This window comes from Diabrotica undecimpunctata, chromosome 1 (genome assembly GCF_040954645.1).
Source record: "Diabrotica undecimpunctata isolate CICGRU chromosome 1, icDiaUnde3, whole genome shotgun sequence".
NCBI lineage: Eukaryota > Metazoa > Arthropoda > Insecta > Coleoptera > Chrysomelidae > Diabrotica > Diabrotica undecimpunctata.
Window position 1 is genome coordinate 116496986 of NC_092803.1, and position 24456 is coordinate 116521441.

Genomic DNA, 24456 nt, shown 5'->3' on the forward strand with positions numbered 1-24456 from the left:
TCTTTTAGAGATCTATTCAGCTATATCAATGTGTACAGTAACTTACTTGAGTATTGTCACAAATAATATTGAATAAATTTCATCAGATTTCTTATGTGTTAAGTATTAGTTTAATGTATTTATTGACACCAAAAAATAAATTTTGTTAAGACCGTCACTGCGAATGAAATAATGCCTTATCTTTGTCTTTATGTGCCGTCTTCTACCGAAGGTTGGCGACCATCAAACGATAGGTTTCTCTGTTTTGTGCCACATGTATTATGTTCGCAGCTTCTGGTATTTGAAACCATTCTCTCAAGTTTTTTAGCCAGGATTTCTTCTTTCTGCCCAGACCCCTTCTACCTTCAATCTTACCTTCCACGATAGGCTGTAGCAGACTGTACTTATCATTATGGGACACATAGCCCAGGTATGACGCTTTTCTCCTTTTAACAGTTGTTAACAATTCCACCTCTTTACCCATTCGTCTTAATACCTCTGTGTTGGTCACTCTGTCTGTCCAAGGTATTTTCAGTATGCGTCGATACAGCCACATTTCTAGAGCCGCTAACTTCTTTATAGTTGCTGCTGTTAACGTCCACCCTTCAACTCCGTAAAGTAGCGTAGAGAGTACGTAGCATTTCGTGGCGCGCCTTCGGAGGTTAACGCTTAGGTGGCGGTTGCTTAAGAGCTTTCTCATTTTGATGAATTTGGATCTTGCTCTTTCAATTCGGATCTTAATCTCTACGTCTGGGTCCCACTTATCATTTACTGTATATCCCAGATATTTAAATCGGTGTACTCTTTCAATACGTTCGGCTTTAATATTCAGGTCGATATGTTGAATGTTCTTTTTACTGATCACCATAAATTTAGTTTTCTTTCTATTGATCTGTAGTCCAAATTGGTTGCCAGTTGTATTTACTCTATTTAGCATCATCGGTAAATCTTCGATGTTATCGGCCAGTATAACCGTATCATCTGCATATCGAAAATTACTTATTGGTACGTCATTAATCTTGATGCCCTCGTTGTACCCTTTCAGTGCCTCTAGAAATATTTGTTCCCTGTACAGGTTGAAAAGCAGTGGCGAAAGAATACAGCCCTGTCTAACTCCTCTCGAAATGGTTACGTTTTCACTCACCGTATGTCCATTCTTCATGTGGGCTGTTTGATTCCAATATAGATTTTTTATAATCTGGATGTCCTTAGTGTCAAGTCCTGTAAGATGTAATAGTTCTATGAGTTTGTCATGTTTGATAGTATCGAATGCTTTCTCATAGTCGATAAAACATGCGTAAACATCTTTTTGTTGGTCCAGACATTTTTGAATCAAGACTTGTATTGCAAAGAGCGGCTCTCGAGTTCCAAAACCGTATCTAAAACCGAACTGTGTTGTACTTATGCTGTGTTCTAATTTTGCTCGTATTCTGGAATGGATAATACGTAAAAATACTTTAAGGGTGTGACTCATTAAACTTATAAGGCAATATTCACTACACGTCTTAGAATTCGATTTCTTGGAAAGAGGCACAAATGTAGATTTTAACCAGTCCGATGGAATTTGACCAGTATCGTATATCTTATTAAACAGTTCCAATACTACATTCAGGTTGTTCTCGTTAAAAACTTTTAAAAATTCGACTGGTATTTCACCGCATCCTGTTGCTTTCCCATCTTTCGTTTGAGCTATAGCTTTTATCACCTCATTTTTTAATATTTTTGGTCCATTAAGATCAAGTGTCCGTAGAAATATGACGATAATCCGTAAACAAATCTTTTATGTAATTTGCCCAAGTCTGCAACTGTTCTTCTTTATTTACAATAAGTTTGTTGTTCTCGTCTTTTAACCTACCAAACTGTTTTTTCTTGGAAGTATAAGTAAACTCCTTGATTTTTTATGCGTATTAAAACTATCGTGTCTTCGTTATAGCTCTTCTATCTCTTGACATTTTTCTTGTAGCCAATTCTCTTTGGATTGTTTTATCTTTCTCCTGACAGTTCTATCCAGTTCTTTATATTGTTTGGGATTATTTTTATTTTCCCTCCTTCTGGCCATAAGGTGTAATATTTCATCTGTCTTCCATTCGTTCTTCTTCTTCCGCTCGTAGTCACCAATGACTTCTTTCGTACAGTTGCATATAGCGTCCCTTAAGTTGATCCAGTATCTTTCAATATCATCAGTATTGGTTGTTAAAGCAACATTACTATTAATGCTATTTGTAAGCTTGACTTTTATCTCGGGATTTCTAAGTTGATCTATATCTAATCTTTTGTTGTTCTGTTTCTGGATTAAGATTTTTAGTCTGACTCGTAATTGGGCTACAAGACGATTATGATCAGAGTTTATATCAGCTTCAGCATATGTTGTGGCTGATATTATGGCGCTACGGAATCATTTGTTAATTGTTATAAAGTCTATCTGATTTCTAACGATGTACCCAGTCCTGTGCTGTGGTGACCTCTAAGTGTACAATCTTCTTAATGGTAGGTAACTTAAACCAAGTATTTGTAATAATTAAGTTTTTCTCCTGGCAAAACTGTATTAGTCGATCACCTCGCTCATTTCTTGTTCCCAACCCATACTTGACAACTACTTCACTGACTTCGCCTTTTCATACTTTGGAGTTAGAATCCCCCATTACCATGGTTATGCCTTGTTTCTTTAGATATTTTATGATTTCGTCTAATTGTTCGTAAAACTCTTTAACTTCTTCATCAGTACTCTCAGATGTGGGAGCATAAACCTGAATTATATTTATGTCTAGAGGGTGCGCACTTATCTGGATCAACATGCAGCGTTCTGAATATGGAATAAAATTTTTTATATGTTTTTTGATTTTATTATTTACTAGAACCGCTACTCCATGCCTATGGTTGACATCTTCTTCTCTGCTGCCTGAAAAAAATATTGTTGCATCCTCCTTCTCGCACTTACCATTACCTGGCCATCTTATTTCACTCAACCCCAGAATATCAATTTTGAGCTTCTTCGTTTCATTAATTGCGTTGTTTAGTTTTCCAGTCTGATAAAGAGTTCTTATGTTCCATGTAGCTATCTTAACAGTATTTTTTCTGATATTTTTATTTATTTTATCCAGTCGCATATTTCCCACGCAAGGCCTGGTACCCACCGTTGCGTGGCCGGTCTCTGATTTCACATCGTCCAGCCCGGGAACTCGACGACGCCGGTTGCTAATCATCTTTAAATCTCCTACTCGTCATGATAGTTTTACTAGGGATATATAATGTGGTAGTCATCCCGTGGCTTTCCACATCCTTATGCCGTTGACTACTTAATAGTTCCTCTGCCTTCGAAGCCGATTTTTCAACTCCAGGACAAAAGAGTGTCCTACCACTTACCAACTCATCCACCCGAAGCCGTTGGTCAGCAAGTGGGAGATCGCTTATACCGGCAATCACTCAGTATTGAGGAATTTAGGAGTGTGTTAATGGGGACCTCTTCCACTCAAACACGGTCAAGAGGACTCATCCGACACTCGGAAACCACTCGCCATATCTGACTACCCTCACTTAGTTTAGCCTGCAGACCAATGCAGTTGCCCGGGGTGTGGCACGTGGAGTCATAAGTGAGAGTTAGGTGTCTTATGAGGACCAGTTATCAAGAACCATCTCCCGCCTATGACGCTCGATGTGGTCGTTCCAATAAAAGGTACTACCTCTATAACACAACCCTATACCCCAATGTCTTGTCTACCTACTTTTTAAAATCTAGAAACTGAAAACTATAAAGCTAAAAACATCGATACATCAAACTTAATTAACTTTCTGTCAAGTGATTTATGGTATTAATGTCAAAGACCCATTTAAAAAATCTGTGTATCTATCAACATAAAGCTGACTGAAATGCCAAGAATTGAAATTCTAATAATGATTCGTTATTCAGAAAGAAATATTTACGTTATTTATTAAATACCCCAACCAAGAAATAATCTACTCTAAGCAAAATTAAGAAGAAATTCAGAGGAATGGGTCATGCCAAAGAGTAAAAAGCTAAAGGTAGTAGAAAACCAATATCTGAAAACAAACAACAAGAAGTTCTGCTAGTCTTTTAAGATAATCCCCATAACAGTTCACGGCAATTAACATTAGATAATGACATGGACCATTTAACAATACTCAATACCTAGAGAAAGTAAATGTTTCGGTGAAAATAATAGATAATACGATTATTGGACCATACTTTTTCAAAGAAACCTTAGCAGGTCCTCGATATTTAGAATTTTTTCCAAACTTCTTGTTTCCAAATTAAACCGGTGGTTTTCGAACAGAAATTATTTATGGTTGCAACAAGGCACACTATGCTGTCTTGGTGCGCAACTACTTAACAATGTCTTTTAAAATCGGTGAATAAGTCGAAGAGGAACAATAGAATGGCCGCCTAGGTCACCTGATTTGACTCCTCTTGATGTCTTTTAATGCGGATACTAAAAAAGTAAAGTGTAATAAAATAGACTACAAAATGTCAATCAAAGAAAGGATACATATGGAGGTTGCACAAATATCTTCGAAAGTTATATAGAAGGTTCGAGAAAAGTTCGCGATACGTCATTCTCATTGCATTTTAGCAGGTAAACAATTTAAGCACTCAAATTAGGTTTTGTTGTATTAAATGAATAATACATAATAAATATTTATTGTAATAATAAAAATTTATTCATTTAAAAAAAATTAAATAATGAGACCTTCCAAATAATGTATTACAACACGCACATTTCCGTTTAAAAAGTTTAGCAATGGCGTCATCACAATCACACATAAAAAATAAACAGGTATCCTTACGAATAGCCTGTTGAAAAACAAGAATCGGCGGGTTTCAGGATTTTTCCTTAAAGTCACCGGTTTAAAATTTTAAATTTTAAACTAATAAAATTAGACTTACAATTTAATGCATGCACGAAAAGGCGAATTGTTATTAAAAACAATGTCTCTAATATTGGTTGTGTATTAGGCCTCGTTTGAAATGTTACAGAAAGGATTATACAAGATAGAAACAAGAAAAATTCGGATATTCGGATTTATTTCGGACAACAGTAACAAGGTAAAGGTTAGTGGAAGTAAACAAGAATTAATAGATCTCTAAAAATAAAGTTATATATATATATATATATATATATATATATATATATATATATATATATATATATATATATATGTATATATATATATATATATATACATATATATACAAATATATATATATAATATCAAATGGTTTCTGGATGTTTTTTGGTATATAATGGTGAAAGTCTTTCTTGTTTTGTGGATCATATGTTGCAACGTCTGGTACTCGTAGTTTCACTGTGTTGCCAACTTTATCAGAGGGAAAAATTAAGATTTCAAACTTTCAACATTTTTTTTGCCTCTGATTCTAAACCTTCTTCAGCACATGTTCTATATGTTCTTACTTGTTTTTGTCTGTTTAAAATTGTAGCATTTACAAATTCTTTAAGATATATATTGAAATGTATTGTAATGTAAATGTATGATAGCTAAAGCTATCAAAGAATATTTTGGTGTATTTCATTTCCCATTCGTACGTATTAAAACATCGAATTCTTCCAATTCATCTTTACGTCGCCGAAGTTAATGTTAACCATTTTATAGTTTGTTTTGTATTTCACAAGATGCGTATTTTGTCGGTATTTTTTGATCGAATGCTCTTTTAGGATATTCTGCGTTTTAAATAAATATTCCAGTTTATATGTTTTGTTTATACCAAGATTGTGCGAATGAATTTTAAAAGTAAGTGTTCACTCTGGGTAAGGCCGGCCGCTGTTAAAGGCGTGTTTAGTTTTATTGGAGTCCGAATTTATTTTTAAATTCGTAATCTTTTCGTTTTTCTTTTTTTTTTTGTCATGGAAGTATAGTATAAAGTGACAGTAGCAGTTAAATGTGTAGTATTGAGCAGTCAATAGTTTGAGTGAGGTTCCAGAAAGTAAGGAACAAGAATCGTTGTTTCCATCCTCATTTTGTTTCTCCCTGGTTGTCATCCCAGGCTTTTTGGCAGTTTGGAGATGAATTTGTTTCTATTTAGTACAATTTAAGTATGATTCCAGTTTAACCCCAGAATTGTTAGTGCATTATTTTTTTTTTGTGAAACTTTTTTGTTTAAAAACTTTCAAAAAATAAATAAACATTAAAATAATAATTACTTTCATAATTTAAATAATATATAATAAAAATAAAAGGTTTTAATAATTAATATTGTAAATCTTAGGGTGTGGCTATTCTGTCATTTTAACTGTTCTCTTTTAAATTCAATGTTGACATATGACAGCTAGATTCATAATTTTGTGACATTTGCTTGTTTCGTTTTTAGAAAGGTTGATCTTGATGAATAGTTTTATTTAAAAAGATAATTCTTTACTTGTAATAATTTTTTATTTGCCACAGTTTATAGTCCAGTAACATTTGTAAGTTATGTAGCAATTCCCACTTGTAAACGAATAGGTCACATGTAAGTTTTTCTTTGTTATTTTTATATTTACTTTTGTGTCTGTCAATATAGTCTTTATGTATTATCTGTATTTTTGTAACTGTTTGTGGTGAGACACAATAAATGTTTAATTTATTTTTGTTTATTTTAGAAAAATCTCCTAAACCCTGTTTGTGTTCTTTATTTTAGGAAAGAAGAGCCTTTTTTCCTTTATCCAGCAAGATTAGGATTCTTCGAAGTGGCGTCCCAAATTCAAATAGCTAGAGGTCTTTCTTGTTGTTTTTTGTTAACCCTTTGGTATAGGAGATTCATGTCAGTACTCCTTTGTTTCATTTTTTTTGTAGTTGCCCCAATCCTACCCATTGCCATTCAACTTATCCACTACCCAGTTCTCCAAACAAACCCTGAGTGCCGTTCGCACAGTTTCGTTTATTTTGTTTGCCCTATCTCCACCCTTGGTAGTTTCTATCCCCAGTTTTCGAACCCCCTATAATAATACCGTGTGTGGTAGGCAAAATATTTCATTACAAAATATCTGTCTGGATTAAAAGGACCACTACTTCATGTTTATTGTGAGCCTCAAATCAAAATTTTGGAGGATTATTCTGCAGTGGATCAATATTGATCACAGCAGAATCATCTTCTCTTTCGCCTTTGGTGTTTTGAAAACGTTATTAACTGTTTTGATTAGAGCCTGAAGCACTTCTTCGGTTTTAATATGTTCGATAGAGTCATTCGGTAATATAATTGCTCTATTTTTTATAAGTTGCACAAAGCGTAACCCTTTGAATTCCACAAGTTGTTCTAGGATTTGGTTACTAAACTCACGGCCATTGTCACTTTAAAGCACGCTTGGGGCTCCAAATTTAGTGCAACCTGTTATGTACGTTTGCTCTTTAGGACACGCAGCTGTACAAACTTAGTCAAGTGGTGTTGATAAACCAATGTAATCGAAATCTGGTTGCGATTATCTTATTGCGATTGATGTCAATTATTGGTTAAACAACCTCCTTTCTTTTTTAATTTTGTAACTTCTAACAAATCCTTTCTTCGGTGCCTTTAACTTTTTTGGCTTTCACACAAATTTTAAATAGGCAAATCATTACTTCTTTTGTAGTATTGTTTTTGTACTTTTTTAAAGTAATTTTAACATCCTATTTCTACCACTATAACCAGGGTAAAAAATGACCTACGAAAGTGTGCCTCATAATTTTTGGTAAAATGTTAAAGAAAACTGGCATCATATTCACACATAATATATTTCTTCTACCAGAAAACCAGTGTTTGCTTTTTTATTATTCATAATATTAACTGATTTGGAGTTAAAATGCTCAAGCATACCACTCATCATTCAATATTTTGTAAAACTAGAAGAGATTAGAACAAAATGAGATCAATAGAAACCGCCAATAACGAACAGTAATGGACTTTTATATCATTCACCATTACAGAGTTTCTCACATTTTTCAACACATTTGCCAAGTTTAGTAGTGATCATGTATCTTCTTCTTCATGTACCATGTCTTTTTAGAATGTTGATAACCATCACAGCTATCTTAATTTGATTCACTGCTACCCTTAAGAGCAGGATTGTGTCAATATCATACCAATCTCGCAAGTTCTTCAACCATGAGGTCTTTTTTCGTCCTGGACTGCATTTGCCTGGTATTTACTCCTTGCATAATATTTTATAAAAAAAATCTATATTTAGGACTTCTGACTACATGTCTGAAGTATTCCAACTTTCTCTTCTTGATGCTTTTTAGAAAATCAGTAGTTTTGCTGAGACGTTCCAGTATTTTGGCGTTTTATATCTTCTCTGCACAAGAAACTCTTAAAATTCTTCTACAGCACCACACATCAAAAGCATCAAGACTTGATCAATTTACTTAAGTTTGGTACTATTTGCATATATAGATGGTTTTATATTGTTACTCTGAATTTAAAAAACTTTATTGAACACTAACTTGTTTACAATATTTTTACAGACTGACAACTATCAACTTCAAAATCTCCACTATAACTCTTAGAAACTGTCAACAACATCTGTTTTTATATATTTTCTGACGTTCCAGACTTGATTAGATATTTAAAAAATTTTCGATGGCATCTCGAAAACTCCAGGCGTTTCCAATACTTCTTGTTTTTCATCAATAAACTTTTTCTATTTGGAAAAAATTACATAAAACTGCCGTAACAATTTTACCTCCGTTATAGTTCGCCTCGAATAACTGGACTATCAGGGACCGAATAAAGCCAATAGAGTTGTCCTTGTGTTTACTTCTAGCTGAAAACTGGATGCGGCAGATTAGATCGTTTATTTTCTGCAGAATGGTGTACGGACCTTGCCAGTTTCGTTGAAGTTTCAGACAAAATAATCTCTTACGTGTGAGATTGTTTAACCATACTGGGTCCCCCTCTTTCAAAATTTGTACCAGTAGCATGCATGTCGAGCCTGGCCTTGGCTTTATCACTTTGAACCTTCAAACTTTGGCGAGCAAATTCGAAGACTTTTCCAATTTTTCTGTCAAATTTTTAATGTACGTCAGGGATAGACGTTCTTCTTCACAGGGAGGCAATCTTCCAAAAATAAGATCTTAAGGAAGCTTCATTTATCTTCCGGTGATGATCATCGATGGAGAATAACCAGTTGCTTTATGTTCGGAACTTCTATAGGCTAACAGGAATAGAGGAATATCCCAATCTTTTTGATTATCAACGACGAACATTGGAAGGTATTGACAAACAGTTCTATTATGGCTTTTGACCGTTCCATCTGATTGAGGATGGAGATGCATAGTGCGAGATTTCTTAATACCCAAGATTTTCACTAATTGTTGGCATAATTCTGATTCAAAATAGTCCCTAATCAGAATATAACTCTATATCGTGGTAAAATGTGTGTTATGAATTCTTCTGCTACCATAATCGCTTCTTGATTATGAAGAGGTGCAATTTCAGGTCATTTTGAAAAATAATCCATTGCAACCATTAATTACTTGTTTTCTTCCTCTGTCATCGGAAGTGAACCAAGAATATTCACTTCAAGTCTTCCAAAAAGTTCTACAGAAAGATATTGGGCCATTTTACTACGACTTATTGTTCTCGGGCGTTTTCTAATGTTACATAAATCGTATTTTTTACACCACTCTTCTACATCTTGGCGACAATTATTGATCCAATAAAAGCTTTCTTGAACTCTGACTAGTGCTCTTTTGACTTTAAAATATCCCCAGAAAGGCTGCTATAAAGTTTTTGCAACACACTTTTAATGTGTAATTTTGGCACTATCACTTGTGGTACTACGTACTCCATCCGGACTTTTTTACTTTCGAATAATAAACCATTAGAAAGATACAAAGATTTCCATTGAACCCAATACACCTTTATAAATCCACTGTATTTGGTTATTTGCTGCTAAATAGGTCTTACTACATTTTTAAACCACTCTCGTATAATTTTTAAATCACTTTCTTTCTTTTGGCTCTTTTAAAGGTTTTTTAGAAAAGTCTGATAGTTATCTTCTTCCTGCTTTACTGTAGTCTTCCGGAGACTTACTTCTTCGATTACATTTTGTTTTTCTTTAGGCTGACACTGACTTTTAAACTGTAATTTACTTAAATCATCTTGGAATTCTTTTAATTGTTCATTCTGCAAAATTGACCGCTGTTCTCTTAACTTTTCTATTTTACTTCTGTGGTCTCTTGCGAGAAATCGATTCTATGTGACTATGCATGGATGGACTATTCATAGTTCATCTATGAATGCCTGTATACCAATGTGTTCAACAAAATCTTTAGGTACTTGAGGATACGCCAAATGCAATAATCTTTTAATATCGGATTCATACTCTTGCAGGATTTCGTTATGCTTTTGATATCGAACTCTCAGCTGACTTTGGAAAACCTGCTTTAGATGCTGCTGGGCACATCTTGTTTTTAAAGCTTGTACGAAAGAGGTGTATCTGGGTGCATCTTGAGGAAGAAATTGCAAGGTGGTAGCTGCCTGTCCTCTAAACACTAGTTCTTTCTTGAACATTCTTGGTTCATTCATTTGCTCAAGCATCAGCTTCGAATTAGAAACGACATGTTTCCCATGCTGTTTGACCATCGAATATGGGGGAAAAAATATTTTCAATTTTGCTAGTTCTAATTGTCTTTGTTTTAACTATGGAAGATGATAAATCTGTTTGTTGTAACTCGACATTAGCTACTGAAACAATATTAGATAAAGAAGCTTGAGTATTATTTTTTTTTCTAATTTAACTAGTTGGCTTTCTAAATTAGATTTTAAATTATTTTGCTGCTGTTCCATTTTATTTTCTAAATAGTTTTGTTGTTGTTTTAAAACGTTTTGATATTGTGATATAGTGTTAATTTATTTTATAAATTGGTTTTTAAATTGTTTTGTGGATCCATAGTTTTATTTTTTAAATCATTCTGTTGTTTTTCTAACTTCCCTTTCTAATAGTGATTTGACTTGATTTCTAATTAAAAATTTTCTTAAATTGGAGATAAACTATTTATAATTTGTACCTCTACTTTTCTACGCATCTTTTTCTATTCTTCTCTTTGCCCCTCTTGCTCTTCTTGTCTACGCTTCTCTTTCAGTTCTTTCTCTTGTCTATGCTTTTCCTTCAGCTCCTTCTATTCTTATCTACGCTTCGCCTTCACCTCTTTATGCCTCTTCTTCTCCTCTTTCACTTCTTTTCTACGTTTCTATTCACCTTCTTTCATTTTTAAAAACCACGATGTGGGTCCGGACGTATCAATTTCTTTAATAAATTTAGAATATCCTGTACCTAAGATTAACAATTACTTAATATATTATCTTTAATATCACCGCTGTCACCAAGGTTATACTTCTTTCAAATAACTTTTATTCAGCACGAACAAAATTACAATATTTTTTGTTTATAATAATTACAACTGTTACAAACTGTCAACATCATTTTTATATATTTTATTTTGACATTTCAGACTTCAATATACATTTCAAGATTTTTCTCCGGAATTTCGTAAACTCCAGGTATTTTTTAATATTTCTTCTTTTTCGTCAATGGACTGTTTCTTCTTCTTCTTCAGTGCCTTATCCGGTCCGGATGTTGGCGATCATCAAGGCTATCATGGTTTTGTTGACTGCTCTGCGAAACAGCTCCGCTGAGGTCATCCCAAACCATTGTCGGACTGTTTCTATTTGAAATAAATCTCACGGAATTTCTTCATGCGGTTCCTATCCGTTTTAGATGTTAGCAACCATCATGGCAATCTGTATTTTGCACTGAAAATTTGTGGTTGTTGTGTTGAACCACGTACGTAGATTTTTCAGCCAGGAAATCCTTCGTCTTCCTAGTCTGAGTTTTCTCTCCACTTTCCCTTATAGAATTAATTGCAGCAACCCATATCTTTCGCTGGTCCTCACGATATGACCGATGTATTCGATTTTAGCTGTTTTTATTGTGGTTAACAACTCTTTCTTTTTGCATTCTTAATAAAACGTCCTGGTTAGTAACGTGGTTGGTATAGGATATCTTCCGGACTCTACGATAAAGTCACACTTTGAAAGTCTTAATTTTCTTGCAGGTAGCATCTGTGAAAGTCCACGACTCAACTCCCTACAACAGTATAGGAAAGATGTAAACATCGTAGTACCAACATTTTTATGATTACTGATAAATCATGGCATTTGAATAGCTTAGCCATTTTTTGAAATGCATATCTTGCTTTTTATATCCTACATTTAATTTCCATGGAATGGTCCCAATTTTTATTGACGTTCGTACCAAGGTAGGTATATGTTTTTACTCTTTCTATTGGTTGACTATTCACACTGATTCTTTCAATTTTTCGTTCCTTTTAAGGCATCATCTTACATTTTGTTTTCTTAATGTTGAGTGAAAGTCCATATCTCTGGTTTACTTCTGTGATTTAATTATTTAACTCCTGGAGGCCTTTATAACTGTCAGCGAACACCACCGTGTCATCCGAGTATTTGATGTTATTGAGACATTCTCTGTTTAATTTGAATTCCGGCTACAGCATCCTCTACCTCTCCTTAAAAGATTTCCTCAAAGTATCAGCAAGGGTGATATTATATATCCCTGTCGGAACAACGTTTGATTTTGATATCATCGGATTTTTCTGCCTCTGTACGAATAGACGATGTTTAAATCCAGTAAAGATTGCTAATAATTTCAAGACCACAGGTGTTTATTCCAATATTTGTTAATATCTCCATCAGCTTGTCGTGTTTTACTGTATTAAACGCTTTATGGTATTCAATGAAGCATGGATAAATATCGCAATTCAGGTCTCTACATCGTTGAAATAGCACTTGTATGCTAAATAAAGGCTGTCTCCTACCCACGGTGGGTAAATTCCGAAAACCAAACTGTGTACGACTGATTTTTTCTTCATATAGTCTATATATTCTTTGATGCATGAGTTTTAGAAATAACTTTAAAGTTTGGCTAATTAAGCTGATGGTTCGAAAATCATTGCAAGATATGGATTTTGTTTTTTTGAGAGAGCAACAAACGTTGACTTCAGCCATGATCTTGGTATTACTCCGTTTAAATATAAGTCGTTGAGTACCGTCGGTGTTAAATAGCTTTATGAGTTCAGCATATGCATTGTCAGGTCCAGGAGCTTTTGTGCTTTTGCTTTTTCCACTTCATCTGATCTGATTGGTATGTGTTCATTACATATGTAGGACGGAGATTGTTCGGACCTATTATCATCAAAAAGTTCTTGTATGTATTTGGTCCATATGCATATTTCTTGATTTTTATCTGTGGTGATGTTCCCCTGTTGATCTTGAAGTTTGCTAGCTGTATTGGAGCTCCAGAATAATTAAAAAGGGAAAGACCATCAGCAGTAAAAAGCAGTGAGTGAATTCAAAAGGCATATTCCCTTGGAACTGCGCCATTTAAAGTCTTTTCATATGCCTAAAAGAACTAGTTCTTTGAGATGTGCCAACTGAAGCACGACAGCAAACTTTAGCAGAATACAGTGGAAATGTTCATCTTGCAAAGTCGGACTTTGTCTCAAATATAACAAAAATTGCTTTGCAACGTTCGATGCGAAACAATAGGAAGACTAGAAAGAAAGAAGTGCTACCTGGTTTTTGTTTCTCATTTAATTTTTTGTTACACTATGTTCCTGCAGGTATCTTGAGAATACCACATCCTTCAGGATATACTTCAGGATCAGCATTGTTTATTTTGATTAAATTTGTTTTAAGAATATAATAAAATAAATAGATTTTAAAGCAGCTGCTTGTTTCACCTTTTTATGCATATTAATATATCGTGTTTTTGTTCCAACAACTCTAGCTCTTTACACTGTGTTTTTGAACAATTTTTTTTTGGCCTTTAGTATTTTAGTTCTTATTTTCCTTTCTTCTTTCTTCCATAAGTTGCAGTATATTGTCATTCGTCCAACTTTTCCTCTTCTCTTTATTTTCTATTAGATGTTCTTCTCTGATCTTATTAAATGTTTTACATATATTCTGGAGTGATTCTTCTGGATAATATGTTTGCCCCATGTTACTTAGCTTTTCTGAAAAAATCCGTGCGACGGTCTCCTTTATTTTCTTATCTTTTAGTCTTCTCATATCATATTTTTTGTAACTATTCTGTTTTGTAACCTTTTTAAATTTAAACCTAAATTTACCAATAACAGGAATATGAGCTGACGAGACGTCAGTATCAGGATAACTTTTAACTGATAGGCATCCGTTGCGGAATTTTTTGTTCACCATTATGTAATCAATTTGATTCCTTATTATGTTTACTGGTGGATCTTGCGGAGAGACTTAAGTATACAAACGTCTTGGTGGTAGTTTGTAGAACGTATTTAGTATTGCAAATTCTTCTTCCTCTACAAATAGTTTTAATCTTTCTCGCCCATTATTTCTCTTCACTAGACCAAAATCGCTAACTAATTCACCGCTTTTCCCTTTACCAATTTTTGCATTTAATTCACCTATAGTAATAGTTATAATGTATCTTCTTTTTAATTTGTTTAAGTAAATTTATCAACAACTCATAGAATTACTCTACCTCTTCTCCTAGTTTATCGCTGCACGCTGGTTGGGGCATACACTTTTAAATCATTTAATTTGACCGGATTAGTCTTCAGTTGAAATATTATTAATCTTTCAGAAGCAGAAATTACATTTGTAACATATTGACGTATTTAAGGAGATATGATTACTCCAACCCCATACCATATGTGTGATATACCATATGGTTGTCAACAATACAAGCACCATTATTTGGCCACCTTATTTCGCTTATGCTCATTATACCTACTCCAAGTCTGGTCATTTCTTGAATGGTATTATAAAGTTTCTGTGGCTTCTTCTTTTAGGAGAAGCCACAGATATGTTAAATAAATTGGACTTTGCATGTTCGAAAGTGGGCCTAAGAATGAATTTGTCCAAAACTAAGTTTATGACAAATATGGTCCCCAATCATTTAACTATTTAAAAGTGGTAGAACTGGTGGACAAATATACGTATTTGGGTTACGAAATAAGAATTAACACGGATAACAAAACATGCGAAATCCAAAAACGAATTACTTTAGCGTGGGCAGCCTTTGGAAAACTGCGAGACACATTTAGGGTCAACATACCAATTAGCCTCAAAAGAAAAGTATTTGACCAATGCGTATTACCGGTCATGACCTATGGGGCGGAAACTATGACTCTAACCAAGACTACGGCTTCGAAATTGAGAGTGGCACAGAGACGAATGGAACGATCTATACTGGGAGTGACGTTGCGGGACCGAATAAGAAACAAAGATCTGCGAAGAAGGACGAGTATTGCTGATGTTGTGAAACGCATAGCGGAACTTAAATGGAATTGAGCAGGCCATGTAGCGAGAATGCATGACTCACAATGGACGAGTACAATTACATATTGGAGGCCAAGAGCAGACAAACGTAATAGAGGAAGACCACCTACACGTTGGGCTGACGATATCAGGCGTATCACAAAAAATTTGCAACAAAGAGCACAAAATTGCAAAGAATGGAGGAGTTTAAGAGAGGCCTATGTCCAGCAGTGGACGTGATAAATGAAGGCTGGATGATGATGATGATTATAAAGTTTTCCAGCGTGATATATTGTCTTCACATTCCAGGTACATATTTTGACAATCAACTCTGAAGTTTTTAGAGACACTCTTCCAGTTCTGTCACAGGGGTTTCTCTAAGTTATGACCTGAGAGGCCCTGTAATCTAGAGGTCGATTACCTCACCTACCGAATCCTGGCTTCCGTATTTCATGATTAGTAGCTGTTTCCGCTTTAGTTGTGTTTGCCATGATAGCTGTACTAGTGATTTTATCAGGGACCTTTAATGCAGTGATTTCTAGTTGCCTTCTGCCTTCCTATGGCGTTGACTACTTTCTTAGTTCTTCCGCCTTTAAGACCAATGTCTCAATCTCAAAACAATAGAGTGTCCTTTCACTTACCAGCTCATCCGTCCGAAGCTGTTGGCCAGTAAATGTATTACAAGGATTTTGGTTTTCAACGACACTGTCAAGTAATGTTCGCAGATCTTCTTGAGTAGATGCTAAGAGTACTGCGCCGTCCACATACCGCAAATTAATATTGATTTCACCGTTAATAATTATTCCTTTTTGTTTTCAGAAAGTACATTTCTGAAAATTCTTTCGAAATAAACGTTAAAAAGCAGGGGCGACAAGAGGCATTCATGCTGTACTCCTCATTTAATATTAAGCGCCTTTCATTCTAAACCGTCTACTGAAACTAATGTTTGATTCCAATACTTTGCAATTATGCGAACCTCACTGCCACACAAGCCAATATCTCTTAGAACTTCAGTCAATGTAGATCGTTGAACACGATCAAATCCCTTTTGGAAGTAAATAAAACAACAGCACATTTTTACAAATATGTATATCACGACATCTTTGAGCAAGTGTTCACTCCAAACAATGCCTGTCTCGTTTCAAGCCCGTTACGGAAACCAAACTGTGTGTCACTTAGGTATTCCTCTCATTTATTGTAGACACGGGTATCTATTACCTTTAGAAAGGTAATAGATTTTTAATAAATTGCTTAACAAAATGATGGTCCTACATTCAGCACAGGTTTTTGCTGTTGTCTCCTTAGGTAGAGCTATCAACAATGACTTGGACCAACCATTATGTAGGAGTCCGCTGGTTTAAATGGTATTGAAAAAGTTATGGCCTTTAAAATATTTTTTTTTTACTAAAGACACAGAAGTGTACTTACATTAAAATCTGGTCAGTAAGACCAATTATCAATTTGTTTCTAACTTAAATTACTAATGAAATCTTAAAATTAGGTGTCTACTCACTAGTATCTTTCCTATTATTTCTAATAACTAGCATTAAATTTAGCATGCATACTCGCACAACACTTTACTCTGCTTTTCACTCACTCATTATACCAGTTCAAAAGGCTTTGTTCTTTTGAGCCTTCTTTCTAGGTTCGTATTGTCGAGGAGCTGGATAGCCTCGACGTTTACATGATGATGGAGTCATTATTCATGGCTCCCTGCAAATTTCTTGATTATCTGATTGACGTCTTCCATCTTGAGGTCCCGGTGAAGGTCGTTGTTCCTAACCTACCAAGGCGCATCTACGATGTTCCTCAGTACTTTATTCTGGAATATCTGGATTACTTTGATGTTACTAGGCTTGGCACAGCCCCAGAGTTGGCAGCCATAGGTCTATACTGGTCTCAGTATTTGTTTATAGATATATTTTATATATTTTATATATTTTATATATTTTATATATTTTATATATTTTATATATTTTATATATTTTATATATTTTATATATTTTATATATTTTATATATTTTATATATTTTATACCAGTGATTATGTATAATAACCGGTTATAATGTATATTTACCATATTAATTATATTTACCGTAATATTAACTTCAAGTACGTATATTCTTACGTGCAAGAATACATACAGTTTTCTCTTGATGAAAAAGTAAAAATGCTCGTGTGTTATTTATCCTCGAGTTTTTAAATTTTTAGTAAATAGTTCTGCTACATTAAAAAATTATAGTTAGTTATAATTTGAAGGAAATACATTTTAAGTTTGAATAACACATTCAACGGTTTCATTATCTTTTTAATATATGCTGTTATTTGATGTACAACCTACCTGTGCAAATATTAACCGAGGAAGGGGTTATTAATATTCATACTGTTTATCTTTCATGGTTTAAACAAAATTTAAAATAAAACATTTTAAAATATGTTTTGAAAACGTCAAATTCAGTTTGAGAACAAAAAATCATTACCGAAATGAATGCATCCAGGCAAAACTGGTTTTTGTATTTTTGCGCATTTGGAGGTAAGACGAAATATATAATAATATTGTTGTTGCCTTTTTTTTGGAGCATTAGAAATTAACATTTAGTACACTATTAGCATGGTATTTTTTTTTAATTTGTCGTTAGTTTAATATTTATTCCCACACATATTTTACATCAGTGTCCTTTGATTTTAATCCATTTCATATCTATGATTTTACACATTCGTCTTAGTGATTTTATTTGTTCTAATTAAAAAAAATAAACTTGTGGGTAGATTAGACCATTCTACCTTATTATTTACCTCTTTTTTTCAATGCTTTAGCTCATTATATAGCTGCAATACTTCTCTATTCGTTCTTCTCTACGTATTTATTTTTTGTAACAATAAAACACTGGTAACTTTGTTTTCAAAACTTCCACAAAATTTATTTTAAATTCTTATCACTACAGCTGTTTCGGCTAATTGACTTTCTCAAGTGATCTGTTTCTGGCATGGGTTTACACTTTATAGTCTCTAATGAAATAGGTTGAGGAGGGGAGAACTGTTTATCTCAAGCTGGTCATTCAGAATTATATCTGTGTTTTTTAATTTGTTGATTTCCATAGATTCTAACAAAGATAGCTTAAGGCCTTTATTTTGAATGTGTAGAATTTTAAATTCGTCATTAAAAGAATGATTATAATCTAGAAGGTGAAGTGCGTATGTAGAATCTGTTTTTCTATTATTGAAAGCCCTTTTATGTTCTGCTATTCGTTTATTAAAATTTCTACCTATTTGACCAATGTAAGTTTTTGGGCAGTCGCCACATTTAAGTTTGTACACACCACTGTGTTAGGGTTTTTTATGTTGGCTCTTGTTGTTTTTAATATATTTGCCTAGGTTGTTATTTGTTCTGAAAGCTGGTGTTATTCCTTTCTTTTTTATGTGTTTGGCTATTTTTGTTGATATTTTGCGAGCAGAAGGTACTGTGTTTCTTCTCTGGTGGTGGAAATACTAAGTTCAGGGCTTTCTTGTGTAGTTTTTGATTTAACATTTTATTAATTGTTTGTTCGTTGTATCCATTGTTTACTGCTATTTACTTAATGATATTTAATTCTGTCTCAAAATTGTATTTTGACATAGGAATTGCTGTTAATGTATGTAACATACTATGATACGCTGCCAGTTTATGTTGTGTGGGATGGGATGATGAATTGTGAATAGTCGTGTCAGTATGGGTAGGTTTATGAAATATGGAGAAGTCATGTTTGTTTTTAAGTCTGGTAATTTAAATCTAAAAAATTTATGGATTGATTTTGTTCTGTTTCTATTGTAAATTCAATATGACTATGAAGAGAATTAATATACGATAAAAATTGGTCGAGTTGCCTGTTAGTTCCTGTGAAACATACCAGTACGTCGTCTACGTATCTCCACCAATAAAAAAACTGTTTGAATATGGGATGTTTTGAAATCTTTGTCTCTAGAATATCCATAAAAATATCTGATAGCAATGGGCTTAGAGGATTGCCCATTATAAGTCCTGTACTGTTATTTGTATATAATTCATTATTAAATTCAAAGTAGTCCTGGTTTATGCAAACTTCAAGAAGATGTAAAATTTCAGATGTAATGATTGGATTTGTACTATTTTGGTCTAAAAGGTTTTTTACTAGAATACAAGTTTCTGTAGGAGGAATACTAGGAAAAAGATTTTTTACGTCAAATAAAATTAATCTGGAGTTGTTAGGTAACTGAAAATGTTGTATTTTATTAACTAGTTCTATTGTATTTTTTATGGTAAATTTAGGTGAAAATTTAGTGTGTTCTAAAATAATCTCTAACAGTTTTTAAAGTTTATATGACGGAGCTGTATAAAAAGGCACTACAGGTCTTATTGGGTGATCCGGTTTGTGTAGTTTAATGAAAGAGTATAATTTAGGAGGCTGTGGGTTCATGATACTGAGGTATTTCTGTTCTCTTGGATTTACTATTGATTTTGAATTTTCTAACGCTAGCTTAATTTGTTTTTGATACTTTTCTGTTGGATCTTTGTGTAACGTTTCAATGTTTTGATTATTTAAAAATTCTATTGTTTTGTTATTATATTCTATTTTATCTATAGCAATAGTAGTGTTACCTTTGTCTGCTTTTGTAAACACTATGTTGTTTACAAAAAACACTTACACAGTGGTGTGTACAAACTTAAATGTGGCGACTGCCCAAAAACTTACATTGGTCAAACAGGTAGAAATTTTAATAAACGAATAGCAGAACATAAAAGGGCTTTCAATAATAGAAAAACAGATTCTACATACGCACTTCACCTTCTAGATCATAATCATTCTTTTAATGACGAATTTAAAATTCTACACATTCAAAATAAAGGCCTTAAGCTATCTTTGTTAGAATCTATGGAAATCAACAAATTAAAAAACACAGATATAATTCTGAATGACCAGCTTGAGATAAACAGTTCTCCCCTCCTCAACCTATTTCATTAGAGACTATAAAGTGAAATCCCATGCCAGAAACAGATCACTTGAGAAAGGCAATTAACCGAAACAGCTGTAGTGATAAGAATTTAAAATAAATTTTGTGGAAGTTTTGAAAACAAAGTTTTCAGTGTTTTATTGTTACATAAAATGAATTTCCATCAAGTAACGGTCGAATCCGTCAATTATTTATTTTTTGTTTCCGTCTTTCCAATCTTTACATATTTTTCTAATTTAATACATTTTTCTATATTCTTACTTTTCTTTTTCTACATTTTAGCTTGGACGCCACTATTTTAGTTATAATTTCTGTAGTTGTAGTTTCTTTTGACATCCCTTTTTCTATTTCCAGATCGTCATTAGCTTTGTTTGTTTCTATGTACCACTCTATGGTTGTGAAATTGCTTCGAGTTGTGAAGTTTTCGAAATAGTATTCTTCGGATTGATTATTGTTTAAAAGAAAAATTCTATTTATAGTGATATTTATTTGATTTTACTTTTCCAAAAGTAGTCTTAAAGACTACTATTGATATTGTGAATATTGAAAGATGGTCGACAAAGGTAACTTGTTATTTTTGGATATAGTTTCCTGTGTCACTTTCTCGTATCATAAAATAAATCCTAAAATCATGTTAAATATTATTTTGAGAAACCTATAGTACTGCACATGTATTGATAAATTTCAATAAACGTTTATTTTAGTTAAGGATTGCCTTCTTTACGTGTCACATGCTTGTTTAGTCTATAAACAACACGTGCAGTCCAGGATATGTTCATTTGTCTTGCTCATAACTCTTTTGTAGTAAATATTTCATCGTGAAAATTTGTTCGATTGTTGATTTATTTTTAAAAAATCTTCTTTATATTCGCCGATTGTTTTATTTTCTGATGTGCTAAGAATGATTCTTATTATTTGTTGCTGTATTAGTTGTGGTAAATTGTAGTAATGGGACCTGATTTCACAAACGGTGATTCAGTCACGGTGATTTATAAATCACCGATAACTACTAGCGTTCATTGCTAACTTCAATAACCGTAATCATTGACCAGATCAGATATTAAATCACGGTCACCGTCTGACAAAACTTGTTTATATAATAAATATTATGATATTCTCGGTTGACGTGATTTGGAGAACGGTGATTAACAACTAGGGATTTACCAACGGTGAATATTAGGAACTTAAACACGAAATATTTTATGTAATTGTCTACTAATAATATTTGTCTCTTTAAAATAATAAATTTAAAATAATGTCATTGATTTAACCCTTTGAAGCCCGATTTTTATTAAAAACAACCTAATTTTTGTAAAATTTATTTATTTTAGTATATTCTTAACACAAACTCAATCAAAATAAACAATGCTGATCCTGAAGTATATCCTGAAGGAGGTGGTATTCTCAAGATACCCGCAGGAACATAGCGTAACAAAAAATTAAATTAGAAACAAAAACCAGGTAGCACTTCTTTCTTTCTAGTCTTCCTATTGTTTTGCATCGAACGTTGCAAAACAATTTTTGTCGTGTTTAAGACAAAGTCCGACTTTGCAAGATGAACATTTCCCCTGTGTTCTGCTAAAGTTTGCTGTCGTGCTGCAGTTGGCACATCTCAAAGAAGTAGTTCTTTTAGGCATATGAGAAGACTTTGAATGGCGCAGTTCCAAGGGAATATGCCTTTTTAATTCACTCACTGCTTTTTACTGCTGATGATCTTTCCCTTTTTAATTATTCTGGAGTTCCAGTAAGGCCTCCAATCACAGAGAGCCGACATTGTTTCAAACACATACTTTTGGATTAGCTTCTAACATGAAAGAGAATGAATGCGTTTACGACCTATATAAAAAATATTCTATACCACCACTTGTGTGATTTACGATTAACCTCATAAAGACTTTTTAGCATATTAAAATTATCAACATACCGCATAATGTAAGTTGAAGAGCACTACCATTTGTGGACATGAAACCTTATTCAGAGCAGCGTTTTTTGTCTGCTCTTTACAACTTCATTTCTTGCTGGATTTTGGTGATTTGCTAAAAGAATCACACTTCTGTGATCCATCCACTTCAACGTAGATACTTTGTTTGTTGAAATATGGTAATCTGAATTTCCTCGATTTATTTGTTTGTCAGTTCTGAACTCTGGTAAATCCTTTTTTTTTTTCTTGCGTAAAGTCTGTCCGACAATAAAGATCTCTGAAGGTCAATACAGTTGAAACAGCTGTCAAATAACACTCAGTGGTGTTTATTTACTAAGACCCTTGTTAGATCCTGTACTACTCGTTGTCCGTTGTCCGAAAAGTTTTTTTTTTTGTGGAATTTCCCACTTAAAGGTATACATCTGAAATTCGCACACAAATACGCTTGAATCTGCTCTAATATATATTTTGTAGCCCCATTTTATAGGTTTATTGGGCATGTGCTGTCGAATACTGCTTTGACTTTTGAATCGTATCAAAGAGTCATCAATGGCTTGAAACTCATGTGGATTTAGTGCTGCAAGAAACGTTTCCGTGAGTTTGGCAAATAGAGGTCGCAGTTTGTAAAGTTTGTCAAATCCGGGATCAGTTTTTTTTTGGCTGACTGATGTTTCTTAGTCTTTCGTGATAGGTGTAAATCAATTTCCTCCTCCGCGTTTTTGAACGTAATATAGATTGGTTTGAAATACAATTAGGTGAATTAGCTCATCCTCAGGAAATAGTTCCAAAAACAAATCTGTAGTTTCAAAAAATTGATTTATTTGTGTTATATAACTTTCATTTTGGGTCCAAAATATAGGCTCGCATTGCCAGCCGTACTGCTAGTAGTATATCGTCTTCACTATCCGATTCCATACTTCCAATATCAAATACATCCTTATTATTTGATTGCCGAAATTCATCTCTCAGGACGCTTTCAATATCAGAGAAAATTGACTCCTGGTCACTTGGAATTTCATCCAATAAGGCGTAAACCTCGTTTTGGGACATAATTTTAAAATGCTTAAAGCTCCACTTTTGATTTTGCATATTGGAAGAATTCATATAGGAAGTGTCCTGTGGTCGTGCCAGAATACCACATAAAAGACAGTGATCTACAAAAAAAAATTTAAATGTATTCATGCAAATAACAGCACTTAGTGTGAAAGAGACTTTAAAAATATCAGTTATCCGTAATTTTTGTAATTAATAATAATTGAATAAACAAGAAAACAATTAAAATATGTCGCTCTGTCAACACCGACCTTCCGCTTCAAATGTGTGCTTGACTAATTCCAGTCAATGTGACTTAATAAAATCGGTTCTAAGATAGGTAAACACTTAGAATATAATATAGGCAACCAATTTTTTACACTGGTATGACTGTAAAATCGCTGAGAAGTTTAAAAAAAAAAATTTGTAACGGCGGTCATCTCAGCATACCAACAGTCGTCAAAGGGTTAACGTACTAAATATATTTTTCTTAAAAAACATTCTTAAAAGTTTATATAAAAAGCTTAGTGAAATTCTAGAGTTATTTTTAGTTATATTTAAAGAGGAAGCGTTTTTAAGAAAGTTTTATTTCCAATATGTATTTCTTGAAACGGATTACTTTGTTGTTAGTATTGCAAATTTATCATTATAAGTCAAACCACCTAGTTGCTTTAGTTAAACATATTCGTTATCATCGATATGTTTTCATATTACTACCCATAACACAGAGTAATCGCGATCATGTTGTTTAGTTTACGATGCTTGTGAGTCTGTCACTGTACCTGTCACTGTACGTAAAAGAACGGTGATTACGGTCACCGTTTAAAATCACCGGTTTTTAAAAATCACAATTACTGATCATGGCGTGATTTAAAAATTACCACGTTCACCATCACTAGTAAATTGCTCGACTAGTTTGGTTTTGTAACAATTTAACTATCTCCGAAAGTTGGGAGCGAATGTAGAACAATAAAACTCACAACTTTCTTTTTGAGCAAATTGTTCGGCCTTGTTTAGCTCAGTCTTTTAGGTGTGAGAACGTCTTATCTTAAAAGTAAATCTGAACAATGAGTTTGGCTGTGACAAATAAACCAAGATATTAACTAATCATGTTTATTCACCATAAAAAATAAAATAAATTTTAATCTTGCCTATAAGCTTTACAAATATAAAATTTGATACTTATGGCATCACTGAAGAACTTTTTGTTGACTTCAAAAGATTGCGGAATGTAGTGGTTAGTTGCTATTGTTGG

The 24456-nt window shown here is 33.4% G+C and overlaps 1 protein-coding gene across 1 annotated transcript in view; it reads left to right on the forward strand.

Moving 5' to 3' along the window:
• The first annotated feature begins 17686 nt into the window (after positions 1–17686).
• Positions 17687–24456, forward strand: part of LOC140452874 (facilitated trehalose transporter Tret1-like) — a 35834-nt gene continuing 29064 nt past the window's right edge. The window contains exon 1 of the mRNA XM_072547210.1: positions 17687–17813. Within this exon, the coding sequence (XP_072403311.1) occupies positions 17765–17813 (49 nt within the window). The 5' untranslated portion in view covers positions 17687–17764. The remainder of the gene's footprint in view (positions 17814–24456) is intronic.